Source organism: Crassostrea angulata, chromosome 1 (genome assembly GCF_025612915.1).
Source record: "Crassostrea angulata isolate pt1a10 chromosome 1, ASM2561291v2, whole genome shotgun sequence".
NCBI lineage: Eukaryota > Metazoa > Mollusca > Bivalvia > Ostreida > Ostreidae > Magallana > Magallana angulata.
The window spans coordinates 41,225,163-41,247,784 of NC_069111.1; the positions used below are offsets into that span (position 1 = coordinate 41,225,163).

The 22,622-nt window shown below is 35.1% G+C and overlaps 2 protein-coding genes across 2 annotated transcripts; both read right to left on the reverse strand.

The window, feature by feature from the left end:
- Positions 1 to 1,610: 1,610 nt before the first annotated feature.
- Positions 1,611 to 13,994, reverse strand: LOC128157273 (uncharacterized). The gene is made up of 9 exons (XM_052819749.1): positions 13,872 to 13,994; positions 6,733 to 6,903; positions 3,984 to 4,099; positions 3,773 to 3,845; positions 3,568 to 3,681; positions 3,377 to 3,467; positions 3,141 to 3,229; positions 2,943 to 3,053; positions 1,611 to 2,589 (listed from the first exon to the last, which is right to left on the reverse strand). Exons 2-9 carry the CDS (start codon positions 6,886 to 6,888, stop codon positions 2,401 to 2,403), a joined length of 939 nt encoding a protein of 312 aa, XP_052675709.1. The 5' UTR covers positions 6,889 to 6,903; positions 13,872 to 13,994; the 3' UTR covers positions 1,611 to 2,400.
- Positions 13,995 to 17,934: 3,940 nt separating this feature from the next.
- On the reverse strand, positions 17,935 to 22,622 carry LOC128157266 (uncharacterized). The gene is made up of 3 exons (XM_052819736.1): positions 22,497 to 22,622; positions 20,305 to 22,369; positions 17,935 to 20,066 (listed from the first exon to the last, which is right to left on the reverse strand). The coding sequence occupies exons 2-3, from the start codon at positions 22,345 to 22,347 to the stop codon at positions 18,405 to 18,407; spliced, it is 3,705 nt and encodes a 1,234-aa protein (XP_052675696.1). The 5' UTR covers positions 22,348 to 22,369; positions 22,497 to 22,622; the 3' UTR covers positions 17,935 to 18,404.

The following is a 22,622-nucleotide window of genomic DNA, read 5'->3' on the forward strand; positions in this document are numbered from 1 at the left end:
AAAATAATGTGAGTTTATGAACCTTCCTTCTATCTGATAGTAGATCAATACCCAATTCATCATATAGAGCTGACCTGGATGAGTTACTTCTAAGACCTGATATAATCCTTGCAGCAGTTACTTGGATATCTTCTAGAAGTTTAACTTCTCTATCATAACAATTATCCCAAACTATATCAGCATATTCTAAAACTGGTCTTATAAATGAAAAATATATTTTTTTTAGAGAGCATCTACATAGCTTATATTTAACAAGTTTCAATAGGTTTAACCTTATACAAGCTTTTTCATGAATAGAATTAATATGTTGTTTCCAACCTCCATCATATTGGAGATTTACTCCAAGATGGATGTGACTATCAACTTTTTGTATAAATGGACCATGGACACCAAACTGCACAGGGGGATGAGATATATTTTTTCTACTGAAATCAAGGTTTTTGGTTTTACTGGGATTAAAATCAACTGCCCATATGTCAGACCATTTACATATTTTGTCAAGATCAGAAACAAGTGAATTTGTTACAGCATGTGTGTCATTGTCAACAATAACATATATAGAAGTGTCATCAGCAAAAAGACGAAGATTGTTTGATATATCATAAGACATGTCATTAATATATAATAAAAATAAAAATGGACCAAGAACAGATCCTTGGGGAACACCTGAGGTAGTATGTCTGAGTGATGAGGAAAAACCATCCAAAAAGACTTTTTGCTTCCTTTCTACTAAATAGTTCTCAACCCAGTTAGTAATTTGATTGCAAATGCCATATAGTTTTAATTTATATAATACACCTTTGTGCCATACCCTGTCAAAGGCTTTACTGATATCGCAAAAAACAAATCTCACATCTTTACCTTTATCAAGACTGGATATGATAGTATTATAAATTTCAACTAATTGGTAAGTTGTAGAATCTCCAGGTTGAAACCCAGACTGGTATTTGTAAATAATTTTATTTTCAAAGAGATAGTTGTGAATATGTTTAAAGATAATTTTTTCAAGGACCTTGCACAGTATTGAAGTAATAGATATGGGTCTGTAATTATTAACTTCTTGCGCACAACCCTTATTTTTGTATACCGGTGTTATATGGGAAATTTTCCACATGCTAGGGAGTTTACCCAAGCATAGGGAAAGGTTAAATAGTTTTGTAAGGGGTTTAACAATAGATAAAGATATATTTTTTATGATAAGGGGTGATATACCATCTGGACCCGAGGGTTTGTTTACATTTAAAATATGAATTTGATCCAATACCTCTTGGTCAGAGATTATAAGATTGTTCATATGGTGCTTATATTATTAATACCGCGTATTTACAAGCAGACTGGGTAACGGCTCATTTAAAATAAAACACAATTTCATACATTATTTAAATGTAAGTACAAAATAATTAGCAGCTATAATGCTTAAAATATCTGATAAGATTAAAATTAGTTCTCATACTGAAATCGACACGTAGATAAAACATTGTCTGTATAACACTGCATACATGTACCTAACAGAGTTATCGTTCGTTATCCGCTAGGGTCCCCGTGAGAAATACTCTCCCGGTCAGGACCGTAGCAATAGACCGTGGCTATTTATAGCCACCGTCTAAAAATCAAACACTTTCGTTTTATTTGGGTACATGTTAATATACAATAATGTAATAACATTTGTAATTGATTAAATATTAATATGAACAAGGTGAAAAGCTGTTAATGTGACAGCAAACCGGGTTTTCTTTTATGTGAACTGTATACATAATCCATGTCAACCCTGAATTGATAAACACTACCTACCGTATCCATTGAAATGGAGTACCTATATGCAATATTTTGCCAAAAAATGACTAAGTTCAAAAGCTGGTATTTTTTTCTAAAAAATTATCAGAAATCAAAATCCTAGCAATATGCACACCTCTGATATATATACAATTGATCTGCAAAAGAACAATTTCCTATCTTGAAAACTGTAGGAGGAATTATCCTTACATTAAGGGTAACCTTTTGGCAGCCGCCCGCCATTTTCACCATTTTAATAGCCGGATTTTTCCGTTGGAAAACTCGGTTAATAAAACTAAAATACCTTGTATTGTATTTTAAACTTTAAATAATTTATATAAATACATGTACTACAGATTTTTGTTAATAGATTTATTCACTACATATAAAAGTTAAGTATATAATCAACTGTTGGCTATTTATTTGAGAGTCTGTGAGTCTATTGAGGTGAAAGACAGCGTATACATGTATGTTATGGTAGAAAAAATATATGTAGGTCCTCGATTGGGACTTCAAGTTTGAAAGGACAATTATTTTGCAAATATACAGTAGGCAATAAAATAAATATTTTTAGAATCCAGTATGACGTAGGCAACAACCCATACATTATATTGCAACATGTATTAATTAGTTCTCTGTATCATCCTGGAAATTAGCGGTGAAGCTTGATTTGATGTATTTTCCACAAATGATATCTGGGTATTTGTTAGAGCCGTCTGTGCACGATATCAGAGCGTCGTTGTCAGGGACAACAAAGAACGCTATGGACTGTCTCAGCTGGTGCACATCTGTTGGTGACGCCATCACGCGATGTTTCTATATGCCGAAAAAAAATGAATGAATTTAACATATAAACACAGATTACAGACATTACAAAAGTTGTTGTCACGGTGACTTGCCATGCATTGAGGCACTCTATCGTGTAAATTACGTCGTGCAAAATCGCTCAGGCGTTATTTATACCCTACATTGCATGGTTGTACACGTAATATGGTGTGAGTGTAATCTTTGTCACTGTAACATCATCAGAGTGGGCATGCCCTCACACTATAGCAAAACTATTAAAATTCATTGCAGTATTGGACACTGAACTTAAATAAATATTTTTTGTAATGTTGTACAGAATTAGAATATCTATTGAGGTGTAAGAGTTTATATACATGTAATACCGTGGCTTTTAATCTGTCTGCGCTCCATCTCTGCATCATATCACCAAGGTTCATGACAATGGTGTCTTCAGTGGGATGCACCGGAACATAGTCACCGCCCTGAACTTTCGCCTACAGTTAACAATTTCTTGACAATAATTTTTGCACAATGTCTTCCAACTGACGGATCAGAGGACGCAAAGAAATAGACAGACTTACTTGCAGACCAGAAACCTCGTCCTGGAAGAGAAAGGTCAAAGTGCCATAGTCCGAATGTTCTCCACATCTCGCCTGCTCGGGTTTTATTTCTACAGAAAAGTCATCATGTTACTATTGTAATAAGCAGGGAATATTTGCATCTTCTATTAATTTAAACTTCACAGGAAACGAGTGAGAAAACCACACCCGATTTGTTATATATAATAAAAACTGATAGTTACTGGATAGGAAAGTACCTTTTAATGGAGGATAGTAGTTGGCCCGTAACATGGTAATGTTATCAGCCAAACCAATTTTCTTGTGACACTGCCTCAAGTAATCTCTATTCTGTAAAGTTACATTAAACAGTGTATAGTTATACATATTTCAAGACGACATTGATCAAAAATAAACATTTTAATAGGACATAAAAGATTGGGATCCTTACTTTTCCCAAACCAATGGAGAGAAGGTCCAAGACATGTAGTCCTAGCTGGAAACAGCTGTTATGCAATTGTTTCCATGCTGAATCAACTTCTGGTGGCAATTTTTCTGGTAGAGTCTTCAGGAAAGATAGTTGTTGAAATTAATTGTTATTTATTCAAAAATATATACATGTACATGCATATAAATATTTTTGTTTGCAAACTTGCCTGGTCTTTGCGATCTAGCAACCTCATGATGAATCCTTCCCTTGCGTCAAACACTGGTCTGTCATGATTAACTCTGTTAAAGAGAGAAAGAGAGAGAGAGAGAGAGAGAAAGCAGTGATTCTCTAGCTATTCTTGTTACCAACCCATCGATCAGACAAAAAGTAGAGTATGAACCTTGCCAGTCTGATAGTTTTCAGTGATCAAACGTTACCTTTCCGCCTCGAATGCAATCCACCCATGGAAATGGCCGGGTTGCAGAGCATACTGCTCTTTCTTTTCCCTCGGCTGATCAAAAAACGTCTTTGACGTCGACAGTGCGTTTGTAATCTAAAATCAATACATAGTCATAAGTATGACCACACACCAACGAGGCCTCACCTCTACTTCATCTCATCATGCCTCAAAATCGTATTGTATCAAAATATTTGCATCTACCGAGTATGATTCCCTCTATTTCTTACGGACACTTATAGTTAAGGGGATGTGCGGCCATCTTGTACATATGAGGATACGAATTCTTATTATGTGCAGTTCGACACCTGTTTCAAGTGACAAGCCAGTTCAAAAAATGTTTACATGTACATTCTTACCCTCAAATGTGCAAGATGGCCGCATATCCCCTTTAATTCATAGCTCTGTAGAACAGCATCAGAAACTGAAGAACTGAAATATACACGCCCCGTTTATTGATTGGTCGAAACCTACAGCGACTTAGGAAAAATCAGGGACTGCATGAATAATCATTCAAATTCCCAAAGAAGATGATTTGGCTGTTTCTTTTAGCTAACGTACTGATGCACATAACAGTAATTGAGAGAATTTTACATACTTTTTATGATCAATTTATTGATCAGTTAAAAGAAAGATGTAAATATAAACAATAAAATGCTTTCTTGATGATTCATGCAGGTTATTAAAGGTATGTCAATGCACGATGTTTTATCAATATTGTCGAAATTGCAATTTTGGCCAACATCGAGTCAAAATCGTGTTTATATCATATATTAGCTTAATTATTAAATTAGCATATGCAGCGTACCCTCTATATCCTGTTTATATTGTCGATATCGTAATATAGACCAACATCGAGTCGACATTGTGTTTACATCGTGTGCCTTCTATCTTGTTTACATCGTTGACATCGCAATGTTGATCGACATTGAGTCGACACCATACCACTTATATCCTGTTAACATCATCGACATCGTCTATATCGCAATGTTGACTTATAAAGAGTCAACACTGTGTTAACATCGTGTGTCTTCTTTCTTGTTTACATCGTTGACATCGCAGACATCGGAATGTTGATCGACATCGGGTCGACACGCACCACTTATATCCTGCTTACATAGTCGACATTGTTTATATCGCAATGTTGAATTATATCGAGTCAGTGTTTTGTTTACATCCTGTACCTTCTTTTTTGTTTACATCGTTGACATCGCCGACATTGCAATGTTGATGGACATCGAGTCGACATCATACCTCTTATATCCTGTTAACATCTCTTTACATTGTCTATATCGCAATGTTGACCAACATCGAGTCGTCAACACTGTGTTTACATCGTGTTCTTTCTTTCTTGTTTACATCGTCGATATCGTCGACATCGCAATGTTGATCGACATCGAGTTGACATCGTGTCTACATCGTACCTCTTATATCATGTTTACATCGTCGACATTGTCGATATTGGAATATGACTCACATCGAGTAAACATTGTATCTACATCGTATGCCTTCTTTCCTATTTACATCGTTAACATCGTCGGCTTTGCTTTTTTGATCGACATCAAGTCAACATCGTGTCTACATTGTACCTCATATCCTGTTGACATTGTCGACATTGTCGATTTCACAATGTTGACCAACATTGATAAGACACTGTGTCTACATCGTGTGCCTTCTTTCCTGTTCACATCGTTGACATCGTCGGCATTGCAATGTTGATCGACATCAATTCAACATCGTGTCTACATTGTACATTGTACCTCATTTCCTGTTTTCCTGTTTACATCGTCGACATTGTTAACATCGCAGTGTAGACAAACATCGAGTCGACATTGTGTTTACATCGTGTGCCTTTTTTTCCGGTTTACATCGTCGGTCGACATTGCAATTTTGATCAACATCGAGTTAATATCGTGTCTATATCGTTCCTCTTATATAATGTTTACATCGTCGATACTGCAATGTTGACCAACATCGAGTAGACATTGTGTCTCAACGTGTGCCTCCTTTCCTTTTACGTCGTGGCATCGTTGACATTGCAATGTTAATCGACATCGATTAAACACCATGTCTACTCCGTACATCTAATATCCTGTTTACATTGTCGACATGGTCGATATCGTAATGTTGACTCACATCGAGTCAACATCGTGTCTACATCGTATGTCTTCTTTCTTGTTTACATCGTCGACATTGTCGGTATCGACATCACACAATTGCAATGTTCACCAATGTCGAATAGACACTGTGTATAGATCGCAATTAATATTTCTCGCATTACTTTCAGTGTGAATCGGTTTATCCAGTGTGAGACAACAGTGTCAAATTCTATATCGTATAATGTTAGGAAATGATAAATAAAGGTATTATCTAATCTGTATGTAATTGGTTTGCTTAATTGAATACAATTTATCATACAGTCATTGAGAAAAATATCTTATGCTCTGCTTTACTTGCACTGTTTGTAAGTAGCGGAGTGGTAAACATAAAGTAGGGCAGAGTTCCGTCCTAAACCATGAATCTTGTCTCCTCAGTTGAATTTCACTATCGCACCCTTGAAATTAGGAATGACTGTGTTAATCTTGTTCGCACTGTTAACACCGTTAACATTACCTCGATGGTTCATGCCGTAGCACACATTGAAAAGATGAGACAGAGAACAGGAGAATGTATACTTTGAAAAGTCTTAACAAAATTTACGAATTGCAACCATGTATTTATAAATATACCAGTTCTCGGGGGATCCCGTGGTTTTTCAGGTACACGAACCCAACTTCTTGAAAGGCTTGGCATATCTGATCCGCTATCACCTTTAGTGTAGCCGTTTCAACCGACTCCTCAGTCACCAAAATGTTGTAGGACTGTAGATCAATCAGTGGAACCATGTTCACCAATAAGATCTGTAATTATGAATTTTTGAACAGTTACGTTATTGTGCTTTGGAAAAAAAACGTCAGTGACGGTCCATGGGCGTATCAGCAGGTTTTGGCGTACACATCGCGTGGGCAAAAATCTATACATCTATACTTATAAATTAAGACTTTTTGCTAATTAGCTTTAAAAGGCCTGCACCAGAGTAACTACATACATCTTCGGTATTTCAACACGTGTGTTATGATGTCCGTAAACTACAATTGAATTTTACCTGATACTGTGGAATCACCATTGTTCGTTGGAGACCAACGTTCGCGGCTTTCGTGGGTAACCCTTGCCCGCGAATTAACATCCCCACAAACAAATATGCAAGCAGATGTTTAATATTTACTTTACAAAATAGAACTTGCTACCAACAAAATTACGTCCCCACGAACCAGGAAAATTTTGGCTACCCACGAACATTGACCCCCAAAAATAAAAATAATTCCACAGTAAGTAATTATTGTGAAATTAATTAAAAACCACCTTCCATTTTAAGATAAAACTTACGCTTAACTAGGACGTAAGGTCATTTGCTTTATCACAACAATCAAACCTGTGCACTCTGCTACAATATGCACTGTAGAGTGCTACAATATGCACTATACTTTTCCAAAGGTTCAAAACATGACTGAGGCCAAAAAAGTCTCCCAAATTTACTTTCATTTCTAAAGGTTTTCCGCCAGCAACAGTAGTAGCTGTAATTTTTTGTCTACTTTGTATGTTGTCTATTTTACATCGAATTCTTAGCATTTTCCTGAGTATTTAAATGAAAACTTTGCATATAAAAATTAATAATAAATGATCAGAGTAAAAATATATGTGCGTTGTGACCACCTATTAATGAATTTCAAATGACATAACCTATTACATTAAAGTTTTGTAAGTCAAAGAATTCAGAACTATTTATAAATACCATTCTCCCCATTATATGTAAAGTTTTGAATTACAAAACTCTAATGTAACAAGTGGAATGATATACCATTGGAACTCTGTAAGCTTGAAAGGCATTCCGCAAGACCCTCAAAACATTGTTGTTCAAGTGTTAATATGAAACATATACCAGGGCTGCGTTCAAGATCGTAGCTGCTAGCCTAGCCACTAGGTCGTAGATATCTAGGTCTTTTGAACGGACAGCTAAGTAAGCCCCTGGGTCTCAGATTTGAAGTTGGAGATACTCAACGTAAGACTAATTACATTGACATAATTTGTTGATTTTAAGCGGAAATATGCATGTTAAAATTCATTATAACTCAAAGGATGAATAAAATATCACTAAATAAATAGATTTCATGTTTGTTACAAAGTGGTCACTAAGGTGACAATCTTGAATTTGATGCTTAGCAAAAATATTTAGGCTGGGAACATCTAAGTAGCGGCTAGGCTAGCTTACCGTTGAACTACGTAGCCCTACGTAGCAGCCACGATCTTGAACGCAACCCATTATATTTCCGCTTGAAATAACAAATTATGCCGATGCAATTAGTTCTTAGTTGAATATTTCAAACCTCAAATCTGAGACCTAGCTGCTAGGTTAGCTGCTACGCCTATCACCCCTGCGAATGTTATTGTCATTTAAATATTAGACCACGTGGTCTTATTTGACCCATTCAGTTTCGCAGCAAAAATCGTGCCTCGTGTTTATAGTCTATTTTATAGAATCTATATACTTGTAATCAAATATGGAGTCTACACGTTTAATGATTTTAAACTTTATCTTCATTAATTGATGGATAAAATGAGTTCTCGAGATAAATGTGACGATAGAAAAAATAAGGCTTTTTTCTGCTGTTAAAATAAATAACAGGTTTAGTAGCGATCCCCGCTAAGGATTAATTTTCGATCCGCGCCTGACTTAGTAATAGCATCAATAGTGAAACATACTATACTATTTTATGTAGAATGTTCCTTGAAAATGGCTCGATATACTGAGTACTAAGTTTTTATACAAAACAAACACCATTCTTAAAAAAAAACATCAACATGGTATTGCACACCACAAGCATCAAACATGGCTATGATTTTATTAAAGGGTACCTGCAGTGCCGGTCAATTTTTGATATAATGGAGATCTATGTGTAAAAACATCATCCTGAAAATTTTACAGCGATCGCATAAGTAGTTATCGAGATATTTGGGGAAAACCCGATTTCACACCTGAACGAGTTTTGAATCAAGCCGATTTGGCGCGAGATGAACTGTGACGTCACGGGGTCAACGCCGCTGCATTAGAAACAGGAATATCGTATGAAAACTGTTCGTTTTCTTGCATTGTTTTATCGATATATGAACATTTTTTTCTGTTGTTTTATTTCTTTATCAACCCTGGATGACTAATTATACTGTTGTTTGAGTTTAACCCGTATTTTATCGAACAAAAATGCCGATTTCGGACAATTGTTTGCTTCATGAATTTCGTCAAATGTGTAACACATTTTACATTTAAATGCACACCATATGTAGCAAAATGACAATTAATCAAAGCATTATTGTTATAAGAAACATATTTTGTTAATATTGTCATTCTTTCGATTGATTTCTCGGTGACATTATTATCTGATTGATTGATAATATTGATAATACACAATGATATTTCGTAAAAGGTAACTCGGGGTCTATTTCTCGTATAAGGCATAAAATTATTAATGATGTCGCCCAATTATTCTATAATATTGACATCGGACCAATAACAATCAAAATAGTATGCATTCTTTAACAAACAAACACGGGATTATAAACGGATCAAGGCGAAAGTCCAAGATGGCTGCATGATTAAGTCTGTCTCGTATTCTTTAAAAATACGATGATGGAATTTAATTTTACATTTATTTACATACTTTGTCAAAATGTTCAAGTTTATTTAGATTTCATAATGATTCGTTGTCAGTATTACAATTTAAGCTATACGGAGTTATAAAGCATTTAATTGCTGACCACAGCGCTCGAAAGAAAGTTGCACTTTATTAAATAAGAAATTATAAATCCGAAATAATTACTTATTCACATAAAAAAGGTTTCAATTGCTGAATTGTAAATTTGGTCATGATTTAAGTGATTAGATAAGTAAAAATAAAGGCATTTACTTCGAACATTAGTTTTACTATTAATAGTTTCATGCATGATTCTTTAATCACTGATTGACGGACTATACACATGTTTTAGCTGACGAATGCTTGATTTTACACAGTCTAATTTATTTTTCTGTTTTATCTTTAAACAATTGAGTAGCTAATTATACACAAATCAATTTACCAGTCTATGAGGTGTGAAACACTCTCTTTGTTCACCAGACTCGTGTACCTTGTGTATACATACCCCAGATACACGTGTGTCTGGAGCAGTGGCTTCGCTAGTTTACCTGTTTACCTGTGTCATTATCTCGGATCACTCGTGTGTGAAAGGATATTTTGTAATCAAAGAATGAATAATGAACATAAATTTGCCCATGTTAGCGTTTTAAGATATCGTATTCATCGGTAAAAAGGCGACGAGAATAACAAATTTTAAAATCCTTTAAAAAGAAATCTGATTGTAATAAAATAATAATGGATACAAATTTCTAGATCTACAATACTTAAAATAACAAGATACGTCAAAAGATCAGACCTATATAAGTCATTTTGGCTGAAAAATCGAATTTAATTTGAATAGCTTTGTAAGGAAATTTCCCTCGCGTTGACCTCGTGACGTCACTTCCGCTGAAGCCTCGTTATCGCCTAATTCTGTTTTCTCTTGATAAGATTTCCCAAAGCAGGTAAAAATAGCCACTTTGAAGAGGCGTAACTCCGTTATTTTTGCACCGATTTCGATGCGGTTTTTTGCATTAAATTTTGGTAAATAAACTCTTTAACATATGTTTCACATCGGCTGGGCTGCAGGTACCCTTTAAGCAACCCAATGTTTATATTTTCAACCACCTGTAGAGTGGTTGAACACGAACGATAACTCTGTTCTGAATATCATCGTTTAATTTAAATAACTGCTAGATAATGAAATAAGACATACATCTTCATAGATTTTCGAGTTTTAACCTAAACGGCCAGCACTAACGTATTTTGAGAATATTATCAGAACACTTATGCTTCCGCTCGAAATTTCACAGGAACTAAACAAATCTCGAGGAAGTCTCGTGAACTTTCATTCGAGCACCTCTGGATTTATTACATACTTAGCAACGATAAAGAAAACAATCCGAACACATTCGCAGGAGTGGGTAAGGTCTATAACAGAATTTAGAGCACGATCATGTGACAGCAATCGACTTATCGTGTGCTTGGGAGAAAAACGATATTATAATTTTTAAAAAAGTGTAAACTTGATCAGTTGTTTAACATTTTGAAGCTGTTCAGCAAGTTTGAATCCTTTTGACTATTAATTTAAAGGGACTTGGAGACTATTTGACTTAAAATTTTCAAATTTTCATTTTTTTCCATTTTCAATGTTTATACTGAAAAATATAGAAGTTTTTAATGTTATGTCAAAATATCAAGTTTTAATCAAGATACAGAGTTCGTAATTCTTGGTTTTGTAAACAAAGCTCGAATATTGTCATCTTTTAAATATGTGTTGTATTGGTGTAAGTTTCAATCAAATGTATCTTTTGTTGATACTACTATTTACGAAGACATGGAGTTAGTTTAAATTGTTTTTAACATGTTATTTTGTCTAAGAAATGGTAAATCTCTTCATTACATGTTTTGTAAACAACTATAAGACTCGAGATTTGTTTACATAACAACCAATTCTTACCTATCTCGCTTGTATCTTGACTTTAATTCAATATTTTGGTCAATCATTTAAAACGCACCAGTAAACCATTTTATATATAAAAAAAATAAAAATAAATTTTTTGATCTCAAATCGTGTCCAAGTCCCTTTAAAATATTGCCAGATGCTTTGATCCGTTACCCATCCACCTACTCTTGCAAAGAATCTGGCCTAGATTTGAAAATACAACAGGTATGTGGGAGAAAATTTCAGGAGAAGCATTATTATACGTAGTAGTAGTTTATTGGCGTATACATTACATACATTGCCATAGCATACAATTTAACAGTATTTTACAATAATTGTGGGTACAGGTGGGAGGCAGGTTATTTAAACAATAAAATGCTTTCTTTGGTGATTCATTCGGGATATGAAGGTAGCGACATTGCAGAAAAAATACATAACCCGCTAAAGCGGGTTATGTAATTTTTTCTGCAATGATCGCTACCTTCATTACCCGAATGAATCATCAAAGAAAGCATTTTATTGTTTATATTAACATCTTTCTTTAAGCTAATTGATAAATTGATTATGAAAAGTAAGTAAAATTCGCTAAATTACTGTTGATGTACGTAAGTACGTTAGCTAAAAGAAACAGCCAAATCGTCTCCTGTGAGACTTTGAGTCTGACGTCTTCATGATTATTTCGTGCAGTCCGTGATTTTTCCTAGGTAGTTGTAGGTATCGACCAATCGATAAACTGGGCGTGTCAATTTAGGTCCTGTCACTTTCTTGTCAGTTTCAGCCGCTGTAGATTTCGACCAATCAATAAACGGGGCGTGTAGATTTCAGTCTGGCTGTTTCTATAGAGCTATGAAAAACTACAAGTTTCCGTGAGAAATAGAAGGAATAATCCTTGGAAGATGTCAATATATAAATATATATAAAAGGTATAAAGTGGATGAAAAAATATCAAAAAGACCAACAAAGCAGTAGTTATATATAAACTTAATTTACGCTTATTCACATCTGATGGTAAAGCTGTCCCTCTTATTAAAAGAATCGTACACATATTTACCCAGTTTTTTTAACATAAATATAGAATCAGAATTGAGTAAATCAATAAATTTTGCCTTACTTGGTCGTACATAGAAGTATTTGTTTTAATAAATAATTTCCTTAACTCCGTGTAAAAATCATTATAATAGACGACGCTCCTTTGGAAAATCAAATTATTAAACAGTCTTGCAAACTTAATTTTAAGCAACGTGACCAGTGTAATAGAGTATCACTTCAGAGAATGACTGCTGGAGAAACAGTATTTGCAGGTCTGTACATGTAGCTCCCGGTCTGAACAAAATTGGATGGGCGACCTGGGAGCTACAGTGCCTCCCATAGTAAAAAAAAAAACTGCAATTTACGGCGCACAAAAAATTGCGCTTGTTTTGGACTGATTAACCTTATTTCCAAACTTATTCTGTGAAAACAATTAACACCATTAAATTCTTCATTCAGTTTACTGCTGATATCGGTACTTTACTTGCCTCAAACTTTCTCTTAACAAGCTTACCGATCTTTAAATTCACGTCGAGCTTGAGAGTCGTCATTTTTAAATGTAAACAAACTGCACCACTTCACTTTACAGGGCTGGTGATGGAGTTTAAAAAAATATCAGAGGCAAGTAAAGTGATGATGCTGTAGTAAAATGTCCTAGGAATTTTTTGGAATCAAATATTTGTATAGAATATGTTCGGAAATTAAGTTAATCAGTCCAAATACGGCGCTTTTTTGTGAGCCGTAAATTGCAGTTTTTTACTATGGGAGGCACTGTAGCTCCCAGGTCGTCCTTACGGATGTAGGCTATGCCTGTCCACTTCTCAAAAGAGAATAAGGTCGTCCATCCGATTTTTTTTCAGACCGAGAGCTACAGACTCCCAGGTCTCCATCCGATTTTTTTTTCAGACCAAAAGCTACAGACCTGCAGCTAGAGAAACAGAAGAAAAATACACAGCCAATATAAATATTTCTGTGTAAACTTATACTATTAAACCCCATTGACCTGTCCGGAAAATATAGGTCAAAAAATGCATCGTTAAAAAAGTGGATACCTCGGGGGAAAATATAACATGCCTAAAAAAATTTTCTACACAAGCTCCTGTGAACAAACGAGCAAACCAAATAACTCACATAATCAATTTAATTTAAATATTGACGATCAATTATTCATTGAAATGTCACATCTTACCTGCGGAGGACAATAAGGTAATGACACTATGGAAGCCAGTAAGTGTCAATTTTTGTGCAAAACCGTGCTATACATTTAGACTGGTCCTCTGTCTCTATCGTACGAAAGACTGGTCGATCAGAGAATGCATCACCAGGCTGCGTATACATTTTGACCGTGTTGGTGTGACTGTCTCATACATGTGTAAATTTTTGGCGGTTGTTTCAGATTGAACATTACAACGTTATCTCTATTCATGACGTCTTTCGAACTCGACACGTCATATTTCAGCGATACCCAAGTAACTGTTAGTTACAGGCTTTAACTGTCTTGAGCCGATCCTCGAAAATATATCACATTGACTTGTGAAAATAGAAGGGTATTTTTAATTTGTAGGGCATAAAACTTACTGGATACGACCTCGGTTCATATCGGTTTTAATCTGGCAAGCAGGATCGTAGCACTGTCTCTCGCAGCCCCCCCCCCCCCCATTCCCCTTCACCTTTTTAGGAGCATGTAAAAATGAAGTGAAAATCAGAATATAAATAGTGAAATGGAAGTTATGGTAGCGAAGTTATGGTAGGTATACAACCCCCCCCCCCCCCCCCACCACCACCACCACCCCCAATGCTCCTACACTATTTGAAACACGGAAAGTATAACAATATAATAGAAGTGTAAGATAAGTCTGCACCCCAACCCACCCCCATCAGCGGCTACGAAAGAGGAATTAAAGATTTGAGATGGGTTTTTGTTTTCGCTTGATTTTAACCCCCCCCCCTCCTCCGAAATGGATAAGGATTTTGAAGGTTGTCGATTTTTTTGGGTTGATATTGCTAGATTTTTGGTCTTTCTGTCCTTCCCTGTCCAACTTTCAAACGATGCTACCTGCCTGGTCTTAAAATTTATTTTCCGATCGATCAAAACCTTAGCTACACTCAGAGACTGCACGGGATGTCGTCGGACTCGAAAGTATCTAGAGGTAGTAGAGGTAGCATTTCACATTTAGCTATCCCATCAGAGTAAATAAGTAACTAAAGTAGTTTATTAAATGTCCATGTAAAAATCATTGTGTGTGTATACGTATACATGTACACTGTGAATCATTGTATTTATTACAATGAAAAAGTACATGCACTCTGTCCAGCACACCTATTCATCACCCTAATTCCAAATTTCTACCCAAATGGGTAAAGTCCAGCATATACCTTGGAACCGTTTTGATAGACATCTTCACATGTATCGTTTTGGTAAAAATGATGAGAATTAATTTACGAACTACATGTACGTATTTACTATATACAAATATAAATACATGTAACTCTAAAAAAAAAAATAAGTAAGAGTTGTACAAACTTTGGGCCGTTATTATGATACGAAATAATAATAAAATAAAACAAAAATACGCTTCCGCTAAAAGTTATGATAATTTATCATATGGGTATATCCCTCTAACTTTTTTTTTAGAATCAGTAGGACAACAAAGTAGTGCCCTAAAACAAAATAGTTCCTATACTTGCAGAGTGTATATACATACATGTATATTGGGACATTTTAAATCAGAATGCTTGACAAATGTCAGAAAAGAGGATTTGTAATTTTAAAAACAAGTGTCGAAATTAAATTATCATTTGAAAAAAAAATTGTTTGATTTACGCCCTTTCCAATACTGTGAAATTCCCTACTTTTACTTTCATTTTCAGAGTTTTTCAATACAGACGCATTTTGCTGGAAAACGAATCTGACTTCAAACCACGAAATTTTAACAGGAAAGAGACAATTTGATGAGCTTTCATTCAAGAGGTCCCTCGTTGCTGAACGAAAAATTAGGGCCGGAGCTATGAACCCTAACGTTAACATTACCGCCTTTGGAAAATGCATTAGTGGACTATACCCATATATTATCAATTGTAAAGTGTTTTGATGGTTCAAACCACTGATCAGACTTTTCCTTAACATTACCTACGTTTCTAATGATTGTATCAAATTATGATTAAATATTATTGATTAAATTGAATCAAACACGGCGCTTTTTTCTAACCAATTTCCTAACTTTTCGAATTCCTTAATCAGTTTTTGGCACTTGTTCTGAAACCACTGTTTCAGACGCTGTTCTAAACCTGGTTTGAACTGTTTATTCTTAGACTATGCTCCCCAACCATATATCTGACTTTATGGAATAATGTTTCAGATGGTCTACCCGCAGTAGTTTTGGTCGGTCCCGTAAATGATACGGTAGACAATATCAAAGATTCTGCTGAAACCCCTCCTTCTAGAGAACTGCACTCCTATATGTCTTACGTAAATTGAATATATAGAGAAAAACCTTTAAAATCTTCTTAAGGTATTTCACTCCTCAAGTTTTGATTTCATTGCGCAGATGATCATTATATTTAAAATGAATATGATTTTTTTTATATTTAATCATCACAGATAGATTATTATTTCATAATAACACAACATTCATAAAGAAAATCCATTTGAATTCAAGAAACAAACAAGTTTTTTGGGGAACTATTTTTTCGTGCGGAAAGTTTTTTAGACGAAAATGACAGAAACAAGCAATTTTATGAATTTTCAATATACTTTTCATTTTATTATACTTTATTCATTATTCACATTATTAACATTTGATAGGTTTGTAACATATTTTATAGGTTCTGTGTGACATGTACAAAATCAAATCTTGAGAATGTGATAGCCGTTTAGCATAAAATCATGCATATATATAGAACGTCTGAATTTTTTAAGCCAAATTTTGCGAGAATTTTACCTTTGAAGCCCTATATCTAAAATTTGACATCACTGACCCCCATGTTATATTATGTCAAAATGATACTGAATACATATTTAGGCAAACTGGATTAATCTTATAAAATTCTTGATATTCAAAAAGTTTTTATTTCAAATCAAATTGTAACTATTATAGAAATTGTCTATTTTAAGTGCAAAAAGGTCACAAAAAATTTATGCAGCTTTGTACAAATTTTTTTCGTAATCCCTCTATTCAGTGTGACCATTGTGCATAATTAAAAACAATATTTGAAGAAATAAGTTTGCTTAATCAAAAATACTGACAACAAATCCTAATCAGGATGAAATTGCATTTTAGGTGCAAAAAGGTCAAATTAAATGGGCCATAACTCAGAGGGATGGATACTGATCCCCCATTATCTTTGTATTTTTTAAGTTTGTTTTGTCTACAAATTTCAATGATATACTTCTCAAGAAAATCTTGATACAACAACATTGAGGAGTGGGATACCTTAAAAAACAATAGTCCAAGAAAACTGAAGCTTGTATGAAAGCATCCTAAGGTAGTTTAGATTCAAGTTTGTTCATCATGATCCCCAGGGGTATGGTTGGGCCACAATAAGGTGTCATATTTTACATAGGAGTAGAAATAGAATTTTAAAAAAAACCTCAAAAACCAAAAGGGCAGGAAAGCTGAAACTTACGAGAAAGCGTCCTCAGGTGTAGATAATTATAGTGTAGAATATCTGGAGAAAAATTCGAAAATCCTTTTAAACAAGCATCTTTGGGCCCATGGGCCTCTTGTTTTTTAAATTATCAAGTAGTTTGAATCCCATGGGCCTCTTGTTTTTTAAATTATCAAGTAGTTTGAATCCCAAGATCTAAGACATAATCTGCTACAACGCACAATAAATACAAATTTATTTTATCGAGGATTTGGACAGTGTAATTTTAAATTATGGTGTTCCAAGTTGAATCCTCGTACAACGAAAATGTATGAAGTAATTGTTTTTAGGTTCAACTGTTGAAGGAAGCCCCCCTTCTCTCTCTCTCTCTCTCTCTCTCTCTCTCTCTCTCTCTCTCACACACACACACACACACACACAAACACACACACACACACACACACACACACACACACACTCTCTCTCTCTCTCTCTCTCTCTCTCTCTCTCTCTCAATGCATATACACATTATACGATGGTAAAGAAAATAGATCTCATTGAGATGTTCGAACTCGTAAGATTTTAGTTCACTGGAGTGCAAAATACATAGCTGTGTGTTGATTACATAACAATATTTTTATGCATGCAAATAAATTTTATAGAGATAAAACCACAAAAACATTTATTGATTCAACATATATAACAAGTTACAACTGATTTCATTTGCAATGAACAATTTAATGAAATAAAAAATAAACAAAGTTGTTATAAGTTAAACTGTATACAATGAAGTATAGTATAGTACGATAATGACTATCGTTATTCATTATTAAAAATATTAAATCAAAATTCATTCCATACACTGGACCTTGAAGAAATCGGAGTGGTTTAAAAAGATTTAGTATTTTAAAATCAAACTTGGCAAAATGAAGAACAACATAACTTTTATAAGGGAATTTATTAATGAGGTAGTCACATGTGCTCTTTTATATGGTCTTTTTATCTGGGAAAACTTAAAGGAATAGCTCTCCTCATGACGATTTGAGTCTTTAATATAACATACAAGTTAATAACTCAAGTTTGAGGTAATTCTGATATCCGCTTTTCATGACAATTCTTTCAAATACGAGCGTCTTTATATTATTGAGCTCGTGGTTGTACCGACGTCTTCCTCGATGCTTGAGAAGACGGGATTCACGGACCCGTCACTTCCGGACCGCGAGGCTCGCCTGGATGCTTCTCTCAACACACTCTGCTTGCTGGATGAAAATAACTGGCGGGGCCGGCCTTGTTTTCTGTAGTTCTTGAAATCCTTATACATTTCCCTGGATTTCTTCTTGCAGACTTCGAGCAAAAACACCAGGACGCCTTGTAGACAGTTTACAAATGTAACAAAGAACGAGAAAAGTGTCAGTTCTGGAATGATTGCGTCAATTATAAAAAAGATCCATGACAAACCGGAAATGAAAAACAGTTTGAAGAAAATGAATATCATGTTCATGTCGTTTTTGTTAATACCCAGTGACTGTTGTTGTTTTTTGTATTTAAAGAGTTTGTAAACGACGAAGATAAAGAAAGCAATGTTGCAAACGCAGACTATTCCAATAACCAACAAAAATGAAACAATCAGAGACACAGTGTTGTTGAGGAAACAAACGGAATCTGTACCATAACCGATATCTCCCGAAGACAACAAATTGACAACGAACGTGAAAAAAACCACAACAAGTGGAACACCATATGAGAAAAGGAAGTATCTTTTGCTGATCCTCTGATCTGAGGAGTGAAAATCAACATTGGCCCTGAAAGTCATAAACATCAAATATCCGTTCAACGCATAGCAACAGAACGTTGCAAGCCACCAAAAGTGAATGATCATGCCCATAGCCTGACAACTGGAGTCATTTTGGAAATTTTTACGAAGGAAGAACTGAAAGAAAAATTGTGAGAAAAAGAGAGAAACTGTCAAAGACATGAAGTGGATTCCGGGTGTCGTCCTTAGTCTCTTGAAGAGACAGTAGTGGATAAAGGTGGCTATGAGGCAAAGTAGAGACGGAACAGTGCACACAATCGTGAAGATACGCAGTGCCTTCTCAAGGTCAGATTCTGTTGTTGGAACCTCTGAACAACTAGAATCGGCGCAGTAAACATCCACACAAACAGCATAGGCCCCGTTTTCCGTCACGTAATATTCGCTTTCATCTAATTCGGCCATGGAATTGAGAATTCTAATCCTCCTTGTTTTGATATCAAGGATTTTTATTTCATCTTTAAATAGTTCAACTTGCTTACACATGATCAGAGAGGAAATTATCACGTGACGATATATTGTTACATTTTGAGTAGAAATCATTGGTGTTCCAATCTCTATAGTCGAAGTGTTTTGCTCAGAAACAAAGTTTGTTAAGTTGGGCTCCAAGAAATGCACATTTTTGATCTGCAAGAATTTTTTCGGATTTTTTCGAAGAGACATGAGCAATATTTCCGATTTTAACCTCGGAATCATATCTTCTACAAAGAAATTGGTCCCAATTGTTAATGTAAAGTTGTGATTTGAAGTAAATAGTTTTACTTTTGAAAGGAATTTCACGTTTGTAACATTTAATATGGACTTTATGACTGATGTTACTTCTTCAACTAGAATCTCCATGGCATTCTGTGTAACTGAAATATTGTTGGCTAAGCCTAAACTGAAGTGAATCGAATAGTTTAAATTTTTTGTCACGGGAAGTAACGGAATGCAACCCTCTTTAGTAAGAATTTTTCCAGGATAGCACCTTAGTTTCCGACAATCTCCCTAGAAAGATAAAAATAATACAATATAAATGTAATTACAAATGTACTAGTATATGTGAACAATTTTTTTACGTATTCTTTACACATTCTGAGAATAATTTAGATGATTTATAAGACAAGAAATTGAGTATTTTACATTGTAATAACACTACCATTTCGTTGTGTTGCATGCAATAAATTAATGGAAGATTTGACTTTGATATGATAAATCTAATAGATGTATTAATCATAAGGTATACCGCTTGAGTTTTAAAGTGAAGATGACTGCATGTGGTCTCCTCTTTCCCCCGAAACACTCCAAATATGTCGCGAAGAGACGCTGTGTTTAACTCACTGTTCGTCTCGCTCTCCTTTGGACTTTGGGTAGTTGAGACCAAGTAAGTCGACGATTCAGAATTGCAGTATATACAAAACTTGTTCTTATAGGGAAAGGCTGTGGTCATTTCTGGGAAAACGGAACAGGCAGTTTTTATATTATAATCCAAGAGGTCCCAGACTTTTGTGATATTGCATGCTTTCCTTATGCTCGGGATATTTTTGTCAGGATTACATATTTCACAAAATGTATCGCGATAAATTTCATTTGGAAGATGAAGTGAGTTGCAAGCCCACGACACATCAGAATCATAAGTCTTCCAAAGACCAGTTTTGTTACAGGCGCTCCTGTCTGGTCCCAATTTTTGTCTTTTTTGCCAAGGGGTAATATGGGGAGCAAGAATAATCTCGTGTTCTTTGCGGGATACAAAATCCAGTACATCCATAATTGAAGTGTAAAATTGGATATCTAATAATTCTGGACTCTTTATGGTCATATTCCATGGTAAAATCGAGTTGAAGTTCGAAAGATTGTTTGTGTTGCAAAGGTAACAATAGATATTTCTATAATGTAGATTTTCTGACATATCGGTCAAAGGAAATATTCCCATGAAGTCATCTGAAGGGTTAAGGCATTCATCAGTAAACGTATTGTTAATGTTACATGACGAAATTGTCAGGGAACTCTGTTTTGGATTGGTCTGTGAATGTTTGAATACCGGAAAATCCATGTTGAAATCTAGAAGGAAATCTATGCAACAATCTTTAGAATCGTCCTCAAAACACGATGGATCGCAAACACAATTCGTAACAATCGTTTTATCACATGTGCTTTTGCCTGTCACAGCCTGATATTGCGCAACAAGGCTAGATTTATTTATCCATTGGCCATTTCTCCAAATCATATTGGGGTAACTCCCTGATGTTTTTGTTATTGCCATTTGTTTAAGTTTCGATACATACTCCTTTGAAAAGCTAGTCATGTTGAACTGATAACGATATCCGTGCTCTTCAAGAATTTCTGAAATGTATCCGTTCATCTCTTTATATGGCGTTGTTTTTGAGCCAGTGTTGCATATCCAACAAAAGACATTTTTAAAAGGGTATGACACGTGTGATCGTGAACTTGATAAACAGCCGTCTTCAACTTCCTTGTCGAAGCTTTGCCAAAGCCCAGTGTGGTTACAAACTGATATTAAAGATTCATCATTCCCTACTGAGGCATTTGAAGGATTACAAAGTCGACAGAAGATGTTCTCGAAGAGTCCAGAGTGCTGGTAATAATTTGAGCATGCCCAGTCTATGCCAGGGTCGTATTTTACCCACAACCCGGTCATGTTGCAGCGACTGATGGTGTTAACTGTAGTGCTACATTCCTGAACTTTCATCAAATCACTTGGACTATATCTTATACTGCAATTTTCTCTCTGAACAGATTCTATAAGTCTTGAATATTTTGAAATAAAGTTAAAATCCACCGAACTATTACATACAAACTCAATTCCCCACTCCAATAAAGTTGCACCGTTTTCGTATTTTTCAGCGAGGGCCTTGGTTTCATACGAATAACTAGTCGCCATGGAACTCACGGGAACATTTTTTAATCTGACTTCGAGGGAAGTGTCAGTACAAGAGTCTTTCTCTCTACATGCTGGGACCATATAAAATTTTCTTTTGTCATCTCCAATAATGGTCACATCCACACAGCTAGGAACTACTTTTCGAGAAAAAAGTAGATCCGGACAACACGTTCCTCTCAAAATACATCTCTCATCACAATCGCACAGTGGACAAACGCTGGGAAGGGTGATGTTATATTTCAGTGGTGGATGGACTCTGGAACTTGTTGGACACATACGATTGGGCGAGCAAGCATCGACGTACTGCTGGAAAGCAGTAGTAAGGTCAGGTGTTTGTCCGAACACCACCGGACTCATCAATAAGAGAAGAAATGGTCTGAAATCCATCTATGACATTTCCTTGATAGCGCTATAAATGATGAATTTTAGAAACAGAAATAATGTGAAACTGGTCGAAAATATATTTACATGTATATATCACAGCCAATCACAAAAGCACAAGATCTATTAAGTTGAAATACATCTATATTACTTACTGCACTAAGATAAAAACAAGGCTAATTCCATTCGTGTCCTTTTGTTTTTGACTGTTGAATGCTCGATCAATTTTTGCAATGAATTAAAGCTCCGGGTTGCTTTGTATTTAATCTGACAAAAATTAT